This window comes from Marmota monax, unplaced genomic scaffold (genome assembly GCF_021218885.2).
Source record: "Marmota monax isolate L192 unplaced genomic scaffold, Marmota_monax_Labrador192_F-V1.1 WCK01_AAM20220418_F8-fsc00003, whole genome shotgun sequence".
Lineage (NCBI taxonomy): Eukaryota > Metazoa > Chordata > Mammalia > Rodentia > Sciuridae > Marmota > Marmota monax.
In genome coordinates, this window is record NW_026694084.1 from 8,592,975 (window position 1) to 8,617,876 (window position 24,902).

At 37.3% G+C, this 24,902-nt stretch overlaps 1 protein-coding gene across 2 annotated transcripts in view; it reads right to left on the minus strand.

Annotated features, from left to right (window-relative positions):
- Positions 1-19,432: 19,432 nt before the first annotated feature.
- The window catches only part of Rgs22 (regulator of G protein signaling 22), a 110,288-nt gene continuing 104,818 nt past the window's right edge, over positions 19,433-24,902 (minus strand). For both annotated transcript variants that reach the window (XM_046465007.2, XM_046465008.2), the window contains one exon: positions 19,433-24,212. In XM_046465007.2, the coding sequence (XP_046320963.1) occupies positions 24,187-24,212 (26 nt within the window). In that variant the 3' untranslated portion in view covers positions 19,433-24,186. The remainder of the gene's footprint in view (positions 24,213-24,902) is intronic.

The following is a 24,902-nucleotide window of genomic DNA, read 5'->3' on the forward strand; positions in this document are numbered from 1 at the left end:
TATATATACCACATTTTCTTTATCCATTCATCTATTGAGGGACACCTAGGTTGGTTTCATAATCTAGCTACTGTGAATTGAGCTGCTATAAACATTGATGTGGCTGCATCACTATAGTATGCTGATTTTAAGTCCTTTGGATATAAACTAAGGAGTGGAATAGCTGGGTCAAATGGTGGTTCCATTCCCAATTTTCTGAGGAACCTCCATACTGCTTTCCATAGTGGTTGCACCAATTTGCAGTCCCAGCAGCAATGTACCATATCCTCATATGGCCAATAGGATATGAGTGCAAATGAGATATGATCATATCCTCACTAACGTTTATTGTTGCCTGTATTCTTTTTTTTTTCTGATTGTAGTACGGGGAAATATTATTTGATATAAACGTATTCGTACACATAGTTTTTCAAGAATACATCTCATCCAAAAAGTTTGTTCAAACTGTAGAATTTTTCAAACTCATCACAACTAGATAGTGTCCAAAGCTTCTGGGTTCTTAACCTTTGAGTCCCACATCCTATATATTGGAGTTCTTAACAGAGAGGGACCATCGACCACTAGGTCATGAAAAAGCTTTAGGGTCCTTGAATAGCCTGAAATGGTTTGTGACACTTGATATGCATGTACATAAGAATATTTTCTGGGGTAAAGGCACATATATTTCGTCAGATTTTCAAAGATTTCTCACAAAGCTTAATGATCACTGTTAAAGACATTTAAATAACCAGATGTGTGTACAATGTGCCAATCCTCAACTCACTGCAATCTGACTTTGTCCCCAGCTCTCTGGAATCATTTCAGCCTACAGGATTAAGTTTCTGGTTGTTAAATTCAAAATACATTTTTTGGGGGTACTTAGATTTGACTGTTTGGTAGTTCCATATTTTGTTTAAAAGCACTGATTCTAAAAATCCAGCTGCCTAGGTTCAAATCTTGGCTCCATCAATTTTTAGCTTTGTGACTTTGGGCAATTTACTTAATGTGCCTCTGAGTAGCATCCTTTGTAAAGTTTCTTTATTCATAGAATGCTGTGACCATCAAAGGGTTGAGTCAATGCAAGAATCATTTAAAAACCTTCTAAAAAACAAAGTGTTATATAACAGTTATCTGGTATCTCTAATTACTCTTTTCTTGAAAATCATTTGAAACTGGCCTAATTCTGACTTGTCTGACAAGTCCTTGGTTTTAACACCCTATTTCAGGTTTTCCCTCTCCAATGTATCTTTTACACCATGGCCAAAATGATCATTTGAAACTATAACTAGCTATCCTGTGCTATGGCCATTAATAAAGTCTAAACTCCTTAGCATTATAGACAAGACCCTTTATTATAGTATATCATTCTAGTTCTTCCTTATATCTCAACTGTCTCTACTTGAGTTAAGCTAAACCAAGTTGTTACATTCCCAAAATATGCCTAACTCTCTCTACATATGACTTGAACATGCTATTAACTCTACATGCCCCATTCTCCTTCTCTTGAGATAAATCAACTCTCCTTTCTTAATGTGCCTGCAACAATTTCACACAGTATTTATCACATTCTATTTTAGATGCCTGTTTGATTCCTGATACAATTCATCTAGTTAGATCTTCCCACTAGCTCCTATTAAGAACAAAAGGGGCTGGGCAATGGTACAGGCCTGTAATCCCAGCTATCTGAAATGTTGCCTGTATTCTTGATGATTGCCATTCTGACAGGAGTGAGATGAAATCTTAGAGTAATTTTGATTTGCATTTCTCTAATTGCTAGAGATGTTGAACACTTTTTCATATATTTGTTGATCAGTTGTATTTCTTTTTCTGTGAAGTGTCTGTTCAGTTCTTTAGCCCATTTATTGATTGGGTTATTTGGTTTTTTTGGTGTTAAGTTTTTTGAGTTCTTTATATATCCTAGAGATTGATTGTAGCTTAATTGTAGCTGCATGTGGTAAAGATTTTCTCCCAATCTGTAGGCTCTCTTCTCATTATTAATTGTTTCATTTGCTGGGAAATTTTCTGTTATTATATCATTGAAAAGATTATGCATTCCTTTGGTTTAGAAACCTTCATCTTCTCCTTCGTCTAGTTAAATAACTCTTAAATTTGGTCTTTTCATGTTATCCCATAATTCCTGGATGTTCTCTTCATGGTTTCTTACCATCTTCTCCATATGTTCAATTCTATTTTCAAGATTATTTATTTTGTCTTTAGTATAGGTCCCGGCTAGAGTCCCCAGATAGAGGCTCCTGTGGTGGTAAACCTGCTGGCACCCAGACCCCAGGCCCTGGCTGGTGTCCCAAAATGGATGCAGCCATGTGCAACCAACCTGGAGTCTCCTTGGAAGCAGTCCTCTAGGCTGTGGTAGCGCAGTAGTGGTGGTGGTGGCTTGCAGCAGGCAGTGGGTCAGCAGTAGTGGTGGCTGCAGCAGCACAGTAACTACAGCTGTGGGGCAGCGTCACCAGGCAGCCAATCCAGGGTAAGCAGCGAAGTGTCGGCTTCAGTTACATCCAGGGCAGTGGTTTCTTCTGGGGCAGCAGTACCCAGAAAGAAGACCTCCAGGTGATCTCAGGCTGGCAGCAGCAGAATCAGAGGCAGCAACAAAGGCAGTAGGTACAGCAGGCAGTTGGTTGACAGGACACTTCCAGTTCAGCAGCAGTGACCACAGAGGTAGTGTGGGAATTCCTTTCCTAGATAACTGAGGTCGTGCCCAGAGAAGAGACCTCCAGGCACGGCAGTGGCTTCTGCATCAGCTCTGAAAGAAGACCTCCAAGCAACCTCAGGCTGACAGCAGTGGAATCAGAGGCAGCAATGACAGTAGTGGTGCAGGCAGCTCAAATAGTATTTTAATAGAGAAAAAAACAATGTTTTCAGAGTCAGTGTGCCTTTAGGCCAAGTACTCAGGTCTAAAGCCAAAGCCAAGCATCACATTTAAGAAAAGTCAAAGGCTTCTAAAGAGATTGTTCTACCTACCTCCCACAAAGGTATGAGATCTGAATTTAGTACTTAGTAAACTATTTAATTTATAGGAAATACACAATGTTATCATTGATGTCAAAATGAGAAGATTAATTTGCTTTATATGAGACTCAGATTTTAACTTCCCTCACACCACATTTTGGTGCCATTGGCCTCCAAAATGATGCCAATTTGAGTAGGTCTTTCATGGATTGAAGAGGAATTAATGATGCAAGCCATCATTTTTTAATGATACAAGCTGTAGCAGCATAACCATGGACAAATTACTTAACCTCTTTGTGCACCATTATATCATAGGCAAAATAATGTTTTTATTTGTTGCTGTGAGGAATACATGAAGCAGCTTTGAACATGAAAATGTATTAATACCTGAGCAGGGTGGCACATGCCTGTAATCCCTGAGACTATGGAAGCTGAGGCAGGAGGATCACAAGTTCCAGGCCAGCCTCAGCAACTTAGTGAGAGGCTGTTGCAAAATAAAAAATGAAAATGGCTGGAGATGTTGGCTCTGTGACAGAGCACTTCTGGATTCAGTCCCTGATATCAGGAAAAAATTGCTTAATAAATGTCAACAATCATCATCGTCATCATCACTACAGTAGGGACATTTAGATGTTATTAGTTCTGATCATAACTTTGCCATTCATTTTGCACAAGAGTGTGAGAAAAAACATAAGCAACACATTTTATCATTTGAGGCCTTCCTTTGTATTCCCTCTAGTAAAATAGGAATATGGATACCAATGGCATAATATTAAGCCCCTGATGACTGTGACAAGTGTTTTAGAAGTAGAAGCCAGAGAATACATTTCTGAATTACATTTCTCTATTTTTCAAAACAAACTTTCATTTAAATGTTAGAAAATTTGGAGCATGCCATGACAAAAAATATATTTTTAAATTTTGAGGAGAAACAGTTTTAAGGAAGCCACAGGCAGGTTTTTTTTCTTGTATTTTTTAAAATTGTTGTTTTGGAACCAACTTGTCATTCCTTTGTGTTTGCGCACACACACACATCAGAGAAAACACAGGGGCTATATTAGCAAATGCTGCCAATCAGAACTCAGGGCAAATGTATTATAAATTATCTTTTCACTAGCTAATCCTGGATCTCCAGGTTCTTGGAAGTGTGATGGAATCACATTCATCAGGAGGTCTCCAGGGACACATAAAGCTTTCAAATACATGAGGATTTGGACAATATGAGAACCTGGAAAAATAGAGCTTTTAAATTGGCAGTGTAAATCGCTAAATCTACAGCACTTATTCACAAAACATCCTTTCCATCTTCCCCTGTTTTATAGATAGCCAATGAATGTAGCCAAGTTAGCCAACTCAACAAGAGTGCTATCCCACCTCAGTGAATTTGGAGTTTCAAAAGTAGTTTGTCTTTTTCTCATTCTCACTCATCTAGAGTTGGAGAAATCTAAGAGCTAGAAACTGAACTGTAATCTCATGATTTACAAAGTACAGTGCTTACAGAACACCCTACTATTCTTTCAAAGATTTAAAACCTGCTAAAAACATGGTCTCGACATGCTGCTCAGAAATACTAAATGGACATTTACTAACAGCATCACAAGATGGCCTACAGATAAACTAATCTAAGAAGTAACCCAAAATAGATGGTACCATATAGATCTCTATAAGCTTGGAAGGCAAATGAACACAAGTAATTTTAGGTTTATTCAATTCCAAGTAAAATGTGATGTATGCACTAACCAAAATCTATTGAAAATTGCATCACATATAAAGCTTCCTCAAGCAGATAGGAACTTAGTGGGCTCTATAGGGTTCTCAGGCAAGCCAAGAACCTATGAAACTGGAGTTTGTCCCTTAAATTAATACTGCTTAGTATCATCATAAGAAATTTACAAAGCCTGTAGAATCACCTGTTTTTAAAAGCTGGAATGTTGCTTAAGCATTACTTGGAATTTTTAGAAATCATAAAATGGCCTGTTTTTACTTTATCATTTTGCTTGAAAATAAATTTAATTAAAAGAAAGTAGATTTTAAGGGCTAGGGTTATGGCTAGTGGTAGAGCGCTTGCCTAGCATGTGTGAAGCCCTGGGTTTGATCCTCAGCACCACATATGAATAAACAAAGTTAAAAATCCATTGGCAACTAAAACATATTTTAAAAAAGAAAGCAGATTTTAAAATTTCTGTTGCATTGAAAGTTTTGAGTTTTATGATTAATAGTATTGGCAACAGGGTCTGGCGTTGTGGCTCAGTGGTAGAGCTCCTGCCTAGCATGTGCAAGGCCCTGGGTTCGATCCTCAGCACCATATAAAAATAAACAAATAAAATAAAGGTATTGTGTCCAGCTACAACTAAAAAATAAATATTTTTTTAAAAAATAGTATTGTCAACAGATAACAGTGTAAACAGTCCTCCTTAAATGCATTTTGATTAAATGCATTTAGAGTTTCATGTAGGATACATTTGCTGTGTTCAATATGGTGCTAAACTTGAGCGGAAAAACAGCAGACATTTTTCCAAGCAGAAGTCATGAGATTGCTAAAATTTTCAGCCTCCACAACAGTATTAATTAGTGTGTTTCACCAACCAAAGTTGTAAGATTTGTAAATGAAATTCTAGAAGGGGCATCAAGTTAGAACAGGATATGGGAGCCAAATGGAAAACATGAACCAATAAAAGAAAAAAGCTAAACTAGCTAGAAGTCTAAGTTTAGTCTTTGAAGTCAGTTCAAGTCCTGCATGCTTTAATTCTGATGTAATCTTAAGATGGTGGGTACAAACAAGAACTCAGAAAACAGCTTTTGCAACTTTTGGACCAATTGCACATGAATCAGTTTGTTGATGGCTATAATGATTACACAGTGGTCTTTACTGAATTATATCTGAATTAAAATAGTCATTCTCCCTAGGTTGAAATAAAATAATGAACACTTACCAACAAGAATAGCCATCCTTCAAACACATACACCCCCACACACATCTATAAAATATCTCACCCAGTATATTACTTTTTGTTGATACATCAAATTATTTGTCTTAGCGGCAGTAATGCATTGCACGCAAGCACATTCTTCCTGTATGACAACGTGTTTGTTCCTTGTTTGTTCTGTCATTTGTCTCATTTCACATTCTAGTTAATGAGATGATTGCTTTTCTGTGTACAAGAATATTTTTCTGAGAAGAGATAATTCTCTTGATTTGAAAAAAAAATTATTTCTGGCAGGATGGAAATTTCAAACACATATGGCATAAAAGGGCCATGCCCATAATAGTCTTAATAGACAAAAAAATTCTTCAATTAAAAGCACAATCTGTTAAGAGTATTCTTTTTTATCAACAAGCCTTAAAAATGAATAGTATACAAAATGAAAAATGCATTGATTATATCGATAACACTCCATTTAAAATCATCAGATGAAATAAGTATATCGCTGTTATAAAATGTTTTTTTTTCATATGAGCGAATTTATTGTTAAGATATTGAAGTTATTTTCTTCTTTTGATGATAAGTGGAAAATTTTAGTAAATAAGCTTTATTTGAACTTAAAAAGAAGGGCACAAAAAGACAAAACGTTTCACCCCAAATACTATGCTCTCAGTATATTTATCATGGGGATTGGATAGGTAAATTATTTCTTCTTTGTAGAATATATGTGAAAATAATAAATAAATAAGAGAATCTGACTAAGAACTACAATTGTATAGGAACTGAATATGCCATGTATAATGCAAAGTAGGCCAATGACAGAACTATTTTGTTTAAACAGTTGAAAATCATGCACAACAATAAGAACAAAACAACCATTGTCATGATTTCCTGGTAGGTAATGATAAAATTCCAGCCTCATTAAATTATTGAGTTATCTAATAAAATATGCAAACAAAAAGTGCAGCACTAAGTACTGTAGCAGCAGTACATGCCAAGAAAACACTATGGCAAGACAAAAGGCAAGATGATAACTTGGGTGGGGGAGGGAAGGGTCAGGGTCAGTTTCAAGAAGATGATGTTTGGATTGGGCCTTTGAAAAACCGTAAGAGTTCTCCGCAAAATGAAGAGAGAAGGGATTTCCAGGCAGATAGAATAGGTATGAAACTGTCCTGGCCCATTGTGAGTTAGAGAACAGTGGTTCTTAAAGAATGTTCTGTAGACCCCTTTTCATAAGGGGTTTCAAGGTCCAAACTATTTTCACAATAACACTAGGGCATTATTTGACTTTTTCACTAGTGACATTTGTACTGATGAAACTAATGCAATGGTGTGTAAAACTGCTGGCTCCCTTATATGTATCAAGGAATGGTGTCAAAATGATTGTATTCTTACTGTCCCACATTTGCATACAGAAGAACAAAAAGAGAGACGCCATTGGCATTTTGAAGGAAATAGCACTGAATGTGTAGAACATTTTAGACAGTATAGACATTTTACTGATGTCAATTTTTTTCTATCCATGAATGTGGGTATCTTGTTATTTATTTGTGTCTTCTCCAATTTCTTTAATCAATGTTTGTAGTTTTCATGTGTATGTTTTTCACCTCCTTAGCTAAGTTTAGTTCTAAGTATTTTATTCTTTTTAATGCTATTGTAAATGGAATTTTGTGTTGATTTTTTTTATGGACAGATTGTTGTCATTGTAGAGAAGTACAACTGGTTTTTATGTGTTCATATGCATCTTGCAACTTTGTTGAATTCATTTATTAGCTCTATTTTTGTGTGTGTAATAGTTAGGGTTTCTACATAGAAGATCATGTTATCTGCAAAAAGAGATGATTTAACTTCTTTCTTTCCTCTTTAAAAGTTTTTTATTTCTTTTTCTTGCTCATTGCTCTGGTTAGAACTTCTAGTACTATGCTGAATAGAAGTGACAAGAGTCAACATTCTTGTTTTACTCCTGATCTTAAAGGAAAAACTTTCAATTTTTCATTATTGAATATGATGTTAGCTGTAGGTTGTTGGGTGATTTTTATTATGTTGAAGTATATTCTTCCTAAACCTATGTTCTTTTTGGCAGGGGGGCAGGTACTGGGTATTGAACTCAGGGGCACTTGACCACTGAGCCACCTCCCCTGTCTTATTTTGTATTTTATTTAGAGACAGGGTATCACTGAGTTGCCAAGCACCTCGCTTTTGCTGAGGCTGGCTTTGAACTCACAATCCTGCCTCAGCCTCCCAAGCCGCTGGGATTACCTAGCAAACCGAGCAAACCTATGTTATTTTTTAATCATGAAAGGGTGTTGAATTTTGTCAATGTTTTTTCTGGATGTACTGAAATTATCATGTGATATTTTATTACTTTGGCATTTCATGTTTGTTTGTTTGTTTTGGTACTGAGGATTGAATTTAGGAGTGTTTAACCACTGAGCCAGATCCCCAGCCCTTTTAAATATTTTATTTAGAGACAGGGTCTCGCTGAGTTGCTTAGGGCCTTGCTGAGGCTGGGCCTGAACTCATAATCCTCCTGACTCAGTCTCCCAAACCTCTGGGATTACAGGCTTCCACCACTGCACCCAGCTTATGTTTATTGATTAATGAATATTGAACTATCCTTGCATCATAGGGATAAATCCCACTTGAATACACTGTATGATACTTCTTATGTGCTGTTTAATTTGGTTTTTCAGTGGTTTGTTGAGGATTTTTGTATCTCTTTTTATCAGGATATTGGTGTATGATTTTCTTTTTTTGTGTGTGGTATTTTCATCTTTGGTATCAGGGTAATGGTGGCCTCAGAAAATGAGTTTGGAAGTGTTCTCTACTCTTTGGGCTTTTGGGAAAAGTTAGAGAAGAAATGGAATTAGTCCTTTTTTAAACACTTTGATAGAAATTACCAGTGAAGCCATCAGGTTCTGATGTTTTTTGTTTGTTTGTTGTTTTTATGTGTGTGTGGGGGGGTGGTAATTTAATTTTTGATTTCTTGCTTGATATTGGTATATTCAGGTTTTACATTTCTTCATTATTCCATCTTGTGATGTTGCATGTTTCTAGGAATTTATCAGTTTCTTCTAGGTTATTCCATTTGTTAACAGTATAATCTTTCATAGTAGTCTCTTACAATCCTTTTTATTTCTATGGCATCAATTATAATGTTTCCTAAAACTCATATGGAACCATCGTTGATCCAGAATAGTCAAAGTGATCTTGAGAAGGAAGAACAAATCTGGAAGCATCATGCTTCTTGACTTCAAAATATATTACAAAGTTACAGTAATTAGAGTGTATAATACCGTCAGAAACCAGAACAATGAAATAGGACAGAAAACCTAGATATAAATCCACACATATATAGTCAACTGATCTTCAACCAGAGTGCTTAGAACAATGAGAATAGTTTTTTCAACAAAGGATGTTGGGAAATATGAATATCCATGAACAAAAGAAGGAAATTACACCCCTACCTTATGTCATACACCTAGAAATCTACTCAAAATAGATTAAAGATTTAAATATAAGAACTAAAATTGTAATATTTCAAGATAAAACATTCAGGAATATCTTTTTCACATTGTTTTTTGCCAATTATTTTTTTGGGTATGACACCCAAAGCACAGGCAACAAAAGCAAAATAGATAAGTAAATTAATCTGATTTGCTGATATATATATCCAATCAAATAATGTGGATAGTTACAGCCCATTGAATCCCTATAAGCGGATTAATGCACTGATTAAGTTTAGGTTCTCATAACCCAATCATTTCATTGCTGAACTTTCTTGCATTGTCTTACACATGAGCTTTTGAAGGACACCTCATATCTAAACTACAACAAGAACCTAATACAATGGGGCTACATCAAACTAAAAAGTTTCTGTATAGTAACAGAAGAAAAAAAAAAGAATGTGTCAGCTTTCTCTGTGACAAAATACCAAGATAAAGAACTTAACAGGAGGAAAGATTTATTTTGGCTTATGGTTTCAGAAGTTTCAGTCCATGGCTAGATAGCTTGTCATTTTGGCCTGGAAGAAGGTAGAACATCATGGTGGGGAAAATATGGTAGAGTAAATCTGCTCACCTCATGGAAGCTGGGAAGCAGAGAAGGAGAGAGAGAAAGGGGGCAAGGTTTCCAATATCCTCTTCAAGGGCATGACCCCGTTACTCTAACATTCTTCCAGGAGTCTCCTACTCCTAAAGATTCCTCCATCTCCCAATAGTACCATCATCTGAGGACCAAGTTTTTAATACCTGACCTTTGGGGAGACATTTAAGATCCAAACCTCAACAAGAATGAAAAGGCAACCTATATACAGTACCAAAAGCACATGCAAGAAAAGCAGAATAGATAAGTAGGTGCAATGGTCAATCTGAATCACCAACTTGATTGGATTAAGAGATACTTAAGATTAAGAAGTTTCTGAGTGTGTCAGTGAGGGTAATGGGAGAACATATTTGCAAACCATACACTGATGAGAGGCTAATATCCATGATATATATGAAACTCCTACAACCCAAATAGGGGAAAAATGATTTAAAAATGGGCAAAATGTTTAATTGGCCCTGTCGCTAAAGAAAGCACACAAATAACAAAGAGGTATATGAAAATGTGCTCATTGTCAGAGAGATGCACATCAAAACCACAGTTATATATCAGCTTATACCTAATGAGAAAAATTATGATTTTTTCAAAAGATAAAATATGTTGCCAAGGTTGTGGAGAAACCAGAAATTTGTGTACTGTTGGTGGGAATGTAAAATGGTACAGTCATTATACAAAATAATATGGAATATCCCCAAAACACTAAAAATAGCAATCCCACTTCTGGGTATATGTTCAAAAGAATTGAAATTAGGGCTGGAGTAGTGGCTCAGTGGTAGAGCACTCTCCTAGCATGTGTGAGGCCCTGGGTTCAATCCTCAGCACCACATATTAATAAATAAAATAAAAGATCCATTGGCAACTAAAAAATATTTTTTTAAAAAAGAATTTAAATCAGGGTCTTGAAGAGATACTTACATGTTCATTGCTGCATTATTTACAACAGCCAAGATATGGAAACAACCCAAATGTCCACCAAAAGATGAACGGATAAAGAAATGTGACAGATTTATGCAATAGAATTGTTATGGTTTGGATGTGAGATGTCCCCCCAAAGCTCATATGTGAGGCAAGGCAAGAAGATTTAGAGGAGAAATGGTTGGGTTATGAGAGCATTAATAAGGCAACCTGTTAAAATTAATCCCCTGAGAGGGTTTAACTGAGTGGTAACTGAAGGTGGGTAGGGTGTGGCTGGAGGAGGTGGGCATTGAGGGCATGACTTTGGGGTATATATTTTGTATTTGGCAAGTGAAGGCTCTTCTTCCTGATCATCATGTGAGCCACTTCCGTCTAACACACACTTCCACCATGATTCCACCTCAAGCCCCAAGGCATGGAGCTAGCAGTCTATAGACTGAGATCCCTGAAACCATGAGCCCCCCAAATACACTTTTCCTCATCTAATAATTGTTCTTGTCATATCTTTTAGTCAAAGCAGTGGAAAAGCTGATTAAAATAGGAATATTCTTCATCCTTCAAAAAGAAGGAAATTCTGCCATTTTTAACAACATGGATTATTATTCTAAGGGAAATAAGCAAATTATAGAAAGGACAAAGACTGTATGATCTTACTTCTATAAGGTATCCAAAATTGTCAAACTCATAGGAGCAGAAAATAGAATGGTGGTTGCTAGGGGTTAGGAACAGGGGGAAATATAGAATTGTTGTTCAATGGGTACAAAGTTTCAGTTATGGTCATGAATAGATTCTAAGGATTTGTTGTACAACATAGTGTGTATAGTTAACAATACTGTATTGTATGTTTAAATTTTTGTTTAATTTTTAATTAAATTTTTGATCTCATAAAACAAACAACAAAAACCCCCCCAAAACAAAGGCAAGGAACCTTTTGAGTTATTGAAGGTGAGTTATAGGTTTTTATTTATTTATATATTTTTTGTACTGGGAATTGAATTCAGGGCCACTCGACCACTGAACCACATCCCCAACCCTATTTTGTATTTTATTTATAGACAGGGTCTCACTGGGTTTCTTAGCACCTCGCCATTGTTGAGACTGGCTTTGAACTCGTGATCCTCCTGTTTTCAGCCTCCCAAGCTGCTGGGACTATGATTTTTACTTTTTTTTTTTTTTTTGGTTGATGTCTTTTATTAGATTATTCCCTTCTATTTCTAATTTGCTGAAAATTTTTATTATGAATAGGTGCTGGATTTTTTCAAATGCTTCTTCATTGAAATGATCATATGGCTGCAGTCATTTATTAATATAATAAAGTACATAAAGTGATTTGGGTTGTTAAATATACATCCAATTTGCTTCTAAACTTCTTGGTTGTTGATTAGAGTTTTACTTTGATCTGGGAATGTTTTTGTTCATTATTTCTTCAAATATTTTTTATGGCACCTCCGTCTTCTTTTGTTCTAACTCCTTTTAAGCATATATTGTATATTTAATGGTGTCCATGGTTCTCTGAGGCTCTGTTATTTTCATTATTCTTTTCTTTCTATCCTTTGGACTGGCTAATATCTATTAATCTAACTTTAAGTTCATTGATTTTTTTTCCTTTGCCAGTTCAGATATGCTATTGGATTCCTATAGTAAATTTTTCATTTCAGTTATTATGCTTTTCACCTCCAGAATTTAATTTTTTATTGATACTCTTCTGTTTTTTAATATCTTTGTTTATTAATTTATTTTTATATGGTACTGAGGATCGAACTCAGTGCCTCACACATGCAAGGCAAGTGCTCTACCGCTGAGCTACAGCCCCAGTCCCTTGATACACTTCTTTAATGAGATTATTGTTATCATACTTTTCTTTATATAAATATAGTTTCCTTTAGTTAAATATACTTATTATAACAAATTTGAAGTCTTTATCTGCAAATTCTAACAAGTAAGCCCTCCTCAGACACATTCTATTGACTGCTTTTCTTTCTGTGTATAGTCACACTTTTCTATTTATTTGCAATGTATTATAGTTTTTAAGATTGAACATTTCAGGTAACATAGTACATGTGGATTCTGATTCACTCCCCACTGCTCCTCCATATTGGGGGTTGTGGCAGTGGGGTTTTTAGTTGTTTATCAACCTGACTGAACTAATTCTACAGTCTGTCTCCTGTACACTGTATAGTTATTTATGTCTCTGCTCATTTTTTTAATATTTATTTTTTAGTTGTAATCGAACACAATATCTTTATTTTATTTATTTTTAGGTAGTGCTGAGGATCAAACCCAGGGCCTCACACCTGCTAGGTGAGTACTCTACCGCTGAGCCACAACTCCAGCCCTCTGCCCATCTTTTAAAAATGTTTTTTAGTTGTGGATGGACCTTTATTTTATTTGTATGTGGTGCTGAGAATTGAACCCAGTGCCTCACGCATGCTAGGCAAGCATGTTACCACTGAGCCACAACCCCAGCCCCCCTCTGCCCACTTTTAAATCTTGTTTTATGTTCAAGCCTTACCACCTAGGGGTTACTGCTGGATCATCACAGTGTGGTAGTCCGTCGAGGATTGGTCAGAAGTTACACTTAAGCACCAGGAGCTGGAGCTACTGGGTTGGTGAACAAATGAAGGTGTTCACCTCATCTCCATGCCCTTTCCCACATTCCTTGCCTTTTGAATCCCTTCCATTTAGCTTCCTAAATTGTTTCCTTTATAAAAAACCATAAAACTAAAAGAAATGTTTCTTTAATTTTGGTGAAATGTTGTAGCAAATAATTACACATGAAAATTGAGTTGTGGGAACTCCTGATTTAGTCACTTGGTCAGAAGTGACCTGACACTTGCAATTGACATCTGAAATGGGGAAAGTCTTATGGGACTAAGTCCTTAACCTGTGGAGTCTGAACTGATTCTGGGTAGTTAGTGTCCAAATTGAATTAAATTCACTTGGTTTTTGCAGAGAATTGGAGATTTTTTTTTTATAGAAAATCTGCATGTTTGATGTCAAAAATTTTGAAATAGAAGAAACAGATCTTTCCTAGATTTGGTATGAGGAGTGGGACTTGCTAGAATGGTTCTGGCTTACAGAAACAAGTGTTTGGGGAACAAGCAGGATAAAAAGTAGGGGATGAGGAACCTTTGATCCCTGAGTGTCTATGTGGATATACGTGGTATTATGGTTTGGATGTGGTTTGTCTCTCAAGGTTTATGTGTTAGAAACTTGATACCTAGTGCAGCAACATGGAAAGGTGGTATGAACCTTCAGGAGTTAGAGCCTTTGGGAGGTTATTAAGATCAGATATGGTCAGCAGGGTAGAGCTCTCATGATGAAGAGACCAGAAAACATATGTGCATGTTTCCTTTCTTTTGGACATGATACCCTGTACCACATCAGGATTCTGCCAGCAAGAAGGGCATCATCAGATGTGGTTCCTCAATCTTGGGCCTTCTGAACCATGAACCAGTTTCATTAAAACTTGCCTGGCCTGTGATATTATTGTGTTATTGGCAACGGAAAATGAACAAATACAGAAAATTGGTACCCAGAAGTGGAACTGTTGCTAATAATGAGTATCTGAAAATGTGGAAGTGGCTTTGGAGTTGAAGTATCGGCGGAGGCTGGAAGAGTTTGGAGGAGCAGGCCAGGAAAAGCCTAGCATTCTGCCAAGTGGAAGGTTACACGTGATTCTGGTAAACAGTCATGAGATGAGGAAATTAGAGAATTCATCTCCAGTAGAAAGGAGGATTTAATTGGAAATTGGAGGGAAGGACATTGTTATGAGGTAGCAAAGAAGTTCACTGTATTGAGTCCATATCCAAAGTCTCTGTGGAAGGTACAATTTTTAAAGTGACAGACTGGCTTATTTTATGGAAATAATTTCAAAACAACAAAACATTCAGGTTAAGGTGTGCGTATTATTGACCATGTTTAGTCAGATTCACAATGAGACTTAGGAGCAAAAAGAAGCAGAGTGAAGAAGGTCTGGAAAATTTGCAACCTGGCTGGGGAAGGAGGGAGAAAAAATGCATGTAAGGATGTGATTGATTAATCACTTGGTTAAGAGATTAGCATGAAAAAAAAGTTGCTTTGCATCTCAGAAATCTTTGAGGTCAATCCTTTCATCATAGGTCCAGAGATTTTTAGGGAAGAACTGTTTCACAGAACCCTGAAACACTCTTCTTGGCCTCATTTCAGAATTTGTTTCCCTGCATCCAGCCTGCAAAGCTCTCCCTGGCTATAGCTGGGGTTTAAGCAGGCCAGCTGCAGCTCATGCTGGCATCAGCCTGTGGTGACCACATCAAGATTTTGCAGGAGTGCAGAATTCAAGAGTTAGAGGGTCATGGCTTCCACCAAAATTTCAAAGGAAATCCTGGGAGACCAGTCAGAAGTTTGCTGCAGAATTAGTCCCTGCAGAGATCCCAGTGGGGCAATGCCAAGTGCAGCCATGGGAATGGAGCTGTTGGAGTGAATCCACAGTGGGGACTCCACTGTGCAACATGTCATACCTGCGAGCTATTGAAAATAGCAGGTAGCCCCAGAAAGCAGGCATGGGGGGGAAGGTAGATCCAGACAAGAGGGAGTGTGGTGGATCCTGAATAACTGTGCAACTATTGCTGAGTGGGGAGGCTTCTCATGCAACAATTACATGTCTTTTCTTTCTTCCCTACATCACCTCAAGCCTTTTTCCCACCTGATGTGGTGATCATAGGACCAGGTCTGCAACTCTAAGTGCCAGAAACAAGGATGATTCCTAAACAAGAAATTTTAACTCTATTTTCAAATTTTCACGTCAGAATTTTTAAGGACATGATGAAGCAGATTTTGCCTTCACCTCACCTCATCTGTCAAAATTGGGGTTGTCAGTGAGGGCAACTGTACTGTTTTAAATAACCCACTATTTCTTTACCTAGGGAACCTCACTCTATCTGCATGGGAGGAGACTGAGGAGAGATACTTGCTAGATTAATATCACTGCCTGAAGTACAGAGGTACTTGCTAGATTAATACCACTGCCTGAACCTAATGTGTCTTCCAAAGGTAGAAAAGTTTGGACATAAATGGAAAGGAGGAATACTAGCTGACAATAAAGGAGTGAATGAATGGGTTCCTTAATGAGGGAAATCCAACGTTACATCAACACCCTAAGAGAGACTGAAGGCAAGATAAAATATTGTTTCATGGCTCAACTATACCAGACACCTAAGAGGGTACTATTATCAGTCTGATAAGAATACTCCTGCTTCTAAAACCTTGCAACATAGAAAGGAAGCCTGCCGTCTATGGCCACACCACCCTGAAAGTGCCGAATCTTGTCTGATCTGGGAAGCTAAGTAGGGTCCGGCCTCATTAGTACTTGGATGAGAGAAAGCAAGCCTGCCAACCTGAGTGGCCTTGCTCTGGGAGAAATTTTCAGTGTTATGATGATGGACTAATTAATGAGTGGATGGGATTCTAGTAAGGTGCCAATATCTTTTGACTTTTATGATGTTTACTGTAAGGGGTATGGACAGAAACCACAGGATGGACTGTAACATAATATTTGGTTTCTGTTCCTGATTCTTGACACAAAGCTCCCCAAGCCCTTTAACTAAGTCATAAAAACATCTTTAGTAATAATATTTGGTTTTAGTCCCCAAGGTTGTTCCCAACAGTAGAGCTAAATAGCTTCAGAATGGATGATAATTCTCAGAGGAACCAACTGTGTGAGTAGAGGACTGAAACTTTCAGCCCCACTCCCTGATCTCTGGGGATAGGAGCTGGGGATTGAGTTCAGTCACCAAAGGCCAAATATTTAGTTGATCATATTTAGCTTCTGGTCATGTAAGCCAATCTAATAAATTCCCTTTGTATAGTCATACTTCTTATTGATTCTGTTCCTCTAGAAAACCCTAATAAACACCTCCTCCAGCCATGCCCCACCTGCCTACAATTACCACTCAGTTTCAAACTAGGATGGACTGGTTAGATTACAGCTCACAGTCTAAGCATTTCACCTACAAATATCCCTGCATTAACGCAGGAGCTTTGTGGGGGACACCTCTTATCTAAATCATAGCACAGATTTGTAGTTTTGATAAGAATATTATTTCATCAAAAATTTTGTAAGCTTTCAGTTTAGTTCCAGTCAGCTCCATGTCAAAAAATTTCTTCTGGTCATAGATTTAATCCTGCTAACTCTCCTTTTTTATTTATTCATTTCTATGATTAACACAACTGTTAAATTTTAACAGTGGCTATTTTAAAGACAATAGGCCAGAATAGCATTATCTTTACTTTGATCTTTTTCATACAGTGGCCACCATCCAGATGAAAAGTCTTAATAACTAAAGGCTCTGCTTTATGGGGTGTAGCTGCAGTTGGCTTTACCAACTTTGAGGGCCCAATTATTAGATTTTACATCAATTGCATTGCAAGATAGTCAGAGAATGTGCCTCCCTTAGCTAAGCTGTATTTTCTTACATTTCTTTTTGTAAACTGGTTCATTCTTGCCTGATGTATTTCTCATGGTGCCTTACTAAAAACTGCAAGGAGCAACACACCCACAATGTTCATCAACCTTCCTTCTTCCTTTTTTCTTCTGCCCTCTTCCTCTTACTTCTCCTTCTTCATCTTCTTCCTCCTTCTCCTTTTTAAAATCCCTCCTTTATAGAGCCACGGGCACAGTAGGCACATGGTCTGCCTTCTAAGTTACTAGAAGTAATAGTTTTACCAAATGTTTTGCCATAATATTACAAAGGTTTCCACCTTTCTTGTTGCAATTATATGCTTTCTTTATGTCCACAAACTGACTGCTTGATCAATGCCATATTCTTTAGGTTTTTCTTATGGTAGCACAATAAAATGCATAAGAATAAAGTGACTCAAAGATTAGGAGGCTGCAGTTGTGGCTCAGACATACATTGCTTGCCTAGCATGGGTTTGATCCTTAGCACCACATAAAAATAAAGGTATTGTATCCACTATAACTAAAAAGTAAATATTAAAGAAAAGATTGAAATTTGTTTCTCTGTCCAGAGTGAGGCAGCTGTCCTTGAGGCCATTCAGAGACTTAGGTTCCATAATTCTTCAGATGCTCCATCTTTATGGTGGAGCTTGCTAGCCAGCACCACAACTGTGTTCCCACAGGAAGAGAGAAAAGAGAAATGGTTGGAAAGCATTTTCATTCTTAAGACTTGAATGGATATTGCACACTGTGTTCACATCCCCTTGGCTTAATGGTCAGGTGGCCATACCTACCTGTGAGGTAGCCTGAGAAAGGATAGTTTACTCCAGTGAGGTGGTCATGAGTATGGCTAATGGTGGGATTCCATTATGTGCCATCTTTTATTTTAGAAATTGTAGTTGGACACAATATCTTTGTTTATTTTTTAATGTGGTGTTGAGGATTGAACCCAGTGCCTCACATGTGCGAGGCAGGCGCTGTACCACTGAGCCCCAGCCCCAGTCCCATTATGTGTCATCTTGAAGAAAAGGAAAACAATAAAACACTATGTCCCTGAAATACCCCTTTCTGTTCCCAAGAACTAAGCCTAGTTAAGGGAATAATAAGAGCAGGCCTGGTAAGAATGTCCAGATAAATTCTATCTTTAGAGATACTACTAGCTCTTTCTTTCTCATGTGTTTTACGACTAGGGCAACTGGGGTTATTTGTAGGAGCCGCTTTCTTGCATGCATGACAGGACAGCTGTTCCTTGGAACTCTGGTCATACAAGGAACAAAGCAAACTAATGATGTCACTGCTTCTGTGGCCTAATTTATAAAGTTCTTCTCCCTGTGGTAACTGAGGACACTCTGGAGACAATAGGTGCTACTTGTCTAGTTAGTCACTACTGGACAAAGATACCAGCAGGGATGAAGGCACTGTTTTCTGGCAAAGCACCAGAGGGACAGAGGTGCTGTCTGTCCATCCTGTTGTCACTGGACCTCCCTGTAAGCATTTTCCAATAAACCTTTTTTCTTGCACACCATCTCCTGATGTTTTCTTTAGTCTCTGAGCACCTATCCTTTGCCCTAATACAACTGGGCTGTGGTCTGATACAGTACTAAGAGGAATCAAAGTGGGATGTTGGGAATAGCAGCCTGTATCATAATGGGGCAAAGGGGGAGATCACCACTTCACTTCATCATGTACTGTTGAATATTTTCCCCAGGTGTGTATATTAGCTTTATAGTAAAAATAATAAGGAAGACGTTGCTAAAATAGTAACTATTTTCAGGTCAGGAATTTTAGTCACATACCCTAAGTATCTGACTCTGGAAAGGGAAAGAACACAGATTTTTCCATTTTTCTTTTCATCTTTTGATCCAAGGTCAAATCAAAATACACAAGTAATTTCTCATTTAGGAAGAGACCAGGGCCTTAATTTAATTAATTAACTTATTTATGGTATTGAGATCAAACCCCCTGCCTCACACATGCTTGGCAAGTGCTCTACCTTTGAGCTACAACCCCAGCAGAGTAATTTGTGTTTTCAAAATTTAGGACTCTTCTGAAAATGAGCTGTGTTTTCTTTAAGAGAACTCATAAAATTAAGAAGCATCAAATACAAAAATAGAGCACAATAAGAATTTATTTAGTTAGTTGTACACACCCAATTCAGATTTAAGGGCGCTTTTAAGATTACTTAAAACACAGTATATGCTACATTAAACGTGAATATGGAATTTAAGTTTTATTAATTCAACAAACATTGGCTGGGAATCTCTATTAGGCATTATGCTTTCAGTGATTACATTAAAAAGCAGAAATTATTCAAGTAGATGTAATATAGACACTCACTAAAACAAATCAGTCATTGGTGATTACAAAGTACTGTTGTTGGTAGGTGTTATGGAGGCAGCAGGTATGACACTTTAAAAAATATATGCTCTGAAACTAGAATTTTAAAGTTTTATTATAATCAGATATTTCAAAAAACAAAAATAAAATGTTCAGAAGGCTAAATCAGCGCTTCTCAAATAAGGCTGATTTGACAAAATACCTAAAGAAATTTGAGTTACCACAACTGGGGAGCTGTGCTATCAGCATAAGTGTGTAGAGGCCGGGGACACTGTCACAATGCACAGGACAGCCCTCAACAACAAATAATCATCTGGCAAAAATGATAATCGTGCTGAGATGGATAAGCCTGAACCTAAAGGGCCTTATATATGCATCATGCTAAGTAAAGGACTTCTAGTTGACCAATAACAGAGGTTTTACCAATCATCTCAATGAAGGATTCAGACAGGGGAATTATGTTTGCATCTTAGAAAGATTACACTGAGGATAGGGGGAAGGTGGCCAGGCAGGAGAAAGAAATACTAATTAGTGCCCAGCTCTAAGGTGATGGTGATCTGAAATAGGTAACCATCCAATAATAAAGAGGGGAGGAGGAGAAGAATTGACAAAATATTGAGAAGAGCCTGTGGAACCACAGTTGATGATACTTCCTGCACACTAATATAAGGAAATTCCCTCTAATGATAAAAACGAGGATAAGCTCATGCTCTGAAGACACTTTGAGGGCCTTGGACTGTCATGTAAGGAGGTCAGTCATCACGACCATCCTCACAAGAAAAAGGGCTAAACAATCTGAAAATCAACAATTCTCCTTGCATCCATCAAAAAATTTTGGTAATAGGGCAATCTGCTGCCCCTAAAACCAGAGAGACAGAAAGCTCATCAGGAGCAGAAGCCTGCAGCTAGAACCAGCCTCAGTAGGAACAGTGAGGCTGGAACTGATGAATTGCTCAAGGCTTACTGCAGACTAGCTTGAGAGTTAAAAAAAAAAAAAAAGTCTCAAGGGTCCAGACTTAGGGGAGCCCCCAAATTTCCTTGAGTTTTATCTCTAGAAGTTTTACCATGTTTTCCTGAGAAGACCAGAGAAAAATCTCCTCTGGCTTCTGGTAGGAGACGACTAGAGTCATCATTTTGAAATATACCCCGAGTGTGCTGTTCTTTACAAGGCCTGCCCTCTAGGGAGACAATCTGACAAGAGCCCAACAGAGGAGGGTTTTATCAAAGCCCAAACAAACTGGGAAGGGGAAATACCCAACTCAGGCTCATGAAACACTGAGATCTAATCATGGGACTACAATATGTTCCCCCACTACCACATTAACAGGGACCAATTTCAAGAATGTCAAGGCTGAGGCACTATTTAGTCTTTAGGAAAACCCAAACACAACAAGGAAACAAGACACAAGGGCAAAGAGGAAATTTCAAGCTCTAACAACACAGTAAGTTCATATCATTGGCCAGCTGAACATGAACCTCACACTAAAGGCTAATCCACCCCAGTTCCTTTCACCTAATACATCATGTCTTACTTTCAACAGAAAATGACAAGGCATGTGAAGAGGCAAAATGCAGTCTGAAGAGAGCAAGCACCAGAGCCAGACTCAGCTATGGCAGAGGTATTGACATTCTCAGAGTAGGAAATCTAAAATGACCATGATTAATATGGTAAGAGTTCTAATTTTTTTTCAAAAATTGGCAATATGCAAGAACAGATGAGTACTGTAGCACAGAGAAGTCCAAGGAAAAAAACTCATGGAAATGCTAGAAATAAAAAAACACACACTATGACATAAATGAAGAATGCCTTTGATGAACTCATCAATAGACCGAATTCACTTGAGGAAAGAATCATGAGCTTTAGGTGCTCAACAGAAGCTTCCAAAACTGATATGCAAGAGAAAGATGAATTAAAAAGAAAAGAATATTTAAGAACTGTGGCACAATAAGAAAAGGTGTCAATGTTTGTCATGGAAATACCAGAAGGAAAAGAAAACAAACAAGAACTATTAGAAGAATAATGGCAAAATTTCCCAACATTAATGATAGACAACAAAACAGATCCAGGACGTTTGAAGAATACCACGCTGGATAAATGCCCCCAAATCTACACCTATTTATGTAATATTCAAACTTAAGAAAATCAAAGACAAAGAGAAAATCTTGATAGAAGCCAGAAGGAAAGGAGTGGGACAGCTCAACCCACACAGCAGAAAAGATCATGATTACATTTGACTTTTCTTCAGAAACCATGCAGATAAGAGAGTGGAGTGAAATATTTTCAGTGTTGAAAGAAAAAAAAAAAAAAACACTGATCCAGAATTCTTTGTCCTATGAAGTTATCTTTAAAAAGGAAGCCTTTCTAAGGCAAAGAAAAATTGAAGGAATTTGTCTCAAGTAGACATATCCTACAAGAAAACATGAAAAGTCATTCTTCAGAGAAAAGAAAAATCTACATGTCAGAAACTCAGATCTACATAAAGAAGATTAATAGAGAAGGAATATGAAGGTAAATAATAAATTTTATTTTTCTTATTTCCAATTGCTCTAACAGATAAAAATTTGCTCAAAATAATAGCAAAACGTATTCAGTGATTATAGTTTATTGGAAAGTGTGATAAAGGAGGATTGGTAATACTCTGTTATAGGTACTTGTACTACCTAGAAATACTATAGTGTTTGTTTTTGGTTTTTTTTTGCAGAGGGATAAGAGTTGATACTGAAGACTGACCCCAGGGGTGCTCTACCACTAAGCTACATTCTTTGAATACTTAAAATATTTTACTCCACACTCTCTTGCTTGCATGGTTTCTGAAGAGAAGTCAAATGTAATTCTTATCTTTGTTCCTCTGTAGATTAAATTGCCCTACCCCTTTCTTCCTGGCTTCTTTCAAATTTTTCTTTTTTAAAATTTGCCTTTTCTATGTTTTATTTTGGGACAGGGAATCACTAAATTGCCCAGGCTGGACTTGAATTTGGGATCCTTCTGCTTTAGCCTCCTGAGTTGCTGGAATTACAGGCATGTACCACCATGCCTGGTGCTTATAACCTTCTTTGAAAGAGGACTATTATTAGTTGTAATGTGTATTGCACACTTTGGGACAACCAGTGAGAAAATTTTTAAAAGAAGTCTAATTGATATGCTAAGAGAGAAAAATGGACCACATAAAATGCTCTATTAGCCAGGCGTGGTAGCACACACCTGTAATCTCAGCAGCTCAGGAGGCTGAGGCAGGAGGATCTCAACTTCAAAGCCAGCGTCAACAATTTAGAGATAATGTGTCTCTAAATAAAATATTTTTTAAAAAGGATTGGGGATGTGGCTGGTTAGGTGCCCCTGGGTTCAATTCCCAGTACCAAAAAACATAAACAAAAACAAAAACAAAAAAAAACAGAGAAGGTAGGATAAGAGTGGGAGAGGAAAAACAGGGGTGGGAGAAGTAGAGAGAGAGAAATTGAGAAAAGAAGAACTGAGAAAAGAAGAGACGAATTAAGAAGGTTAACAAATGGAAAATAGTCTCAAAACAGGCTTTCTAGGGTTTAGGGGTGCTGTGGGAGCATAGGAAACTACAGAGTTCCTAAACCCCCTGCTTTAGAGGAAAGATGATCTTTAAAGTATATCTACTGATACTTTCCCCACTTAAAATATTTAACTCCTTGGAGAATTTGGAATGGCACTTACAACTTTGAAAATATCTTCCAAGATTGTGTAGAACTGGAAGTCCATTGTTCACAATCTGGTCATCTAGTCGCAGTCCTTGGAGCAACTGAGTCACAAGGTCCATAAACCACCCTCCCAGGTCATTTCTTTACCCACTTTCCCTTCCCTCTAGAAACAAGTAAAGGAAGGGGTATGTCTGGATCCTCTGAGTAAAAAATGCAGCTTCAGTTAATAAGAGGGCTTTTACCCTTTGAAGTACTTTTCTTGCTGCCCTATCAGTTTATCTCAAAGAGTCCTCTGTGGAATACTGCATCAGAATCACCAGGGACGTCTGGTAAAAACTGAGATTTCTGAGTCCTGCCCAAGCACTACTGAAGCAGATTCTCAGGAAGTGGCCCCAGGAACCTGAATTGCTAGTCAGGGTCACATGTCAATCTTAGGCACATTAAAGTGTGAGAACCACTGCTTTAATGATAGCTTCTTTATAAAGGAAAGAGGGAAGACTCTTTTGTTTATATTTTGGGCCAATTTATTGCTGGAATATTCATGTTCCCTGATGGCTTGCCGAATGTATCTGCTAATTAAATATAGTAAAGGAATCAAGGAATATTTGTTAAAATATTAACTGAGGAGAAAAACATTACATACTTTTAAGGATTATGATAAGCAAAACATTTCGATTCTTTTAAGCTAGATAGTAGTAATTTTGTTGTAGTGTTTCTGAGAATTTTACATTCTTGTATGTCATGTGTACAGAATAACTGTAATTTTACAAGTATAAAAGCAAAACAAGCTAAATTTTATGTGGATATTAGACTTGCTCTATGGCAGACCATCAAGACAATAAGTCACTTGAGCTTCTCATGTCAGTTAACTTTGACATAAAAAATTCCTGCAAGACAAAAATAAATTCATGAAAACATAAGCATTTATAAAAAATATAAATTTAAAATGATATTATGGAAAATTTAAATCCAGAACAGAGACAACAAAAACTATACAGAATTGTCACAGGATCAAGAAAGTGGTGTCCTAAGGAGTGGGGGAAACAGTGGGTAGGGTAAATAATAATAGGAAAAAAAAATGAGCAGGCTAAAAACATTAGGCCTACTCATCAACCCCTCCCAAGAACCAGAAAAAGTAAGAATTTTAAAAAACCAAAAAGTTAATCTGCAGGACAAAAGGTAAAAAAGAAGGGGACTTTAATTTAACTGGCTTCTTCAACTATCTGGCCAATGGGTCACACATATACTACATTTTGTCATTGGACTACTTTGTAAAGGACTTGTTAAACCCCAACATTAGTACCCAGTCAAAACCATATAAGGCTGGTTACAGTAGTGGACACTGTTATCTCAATTACCTGGGATGTTAATCAGGAGAATGGCAAATTCAAGGCCAGCTTGAGCAACTTAGGGAGATCCTGTCTTAAAATAGCAACAACAATAATAACAAAAGGACGGGGGATATAGCCTAGTGGTGGAGTTCCTCTGGGCTCAAAACAAAAACATGGCAAAACAAAAACAAAACAATGACAGATAATCTGTATATCAATATCTTTATGGGAGAAAGGCCCTGTCTT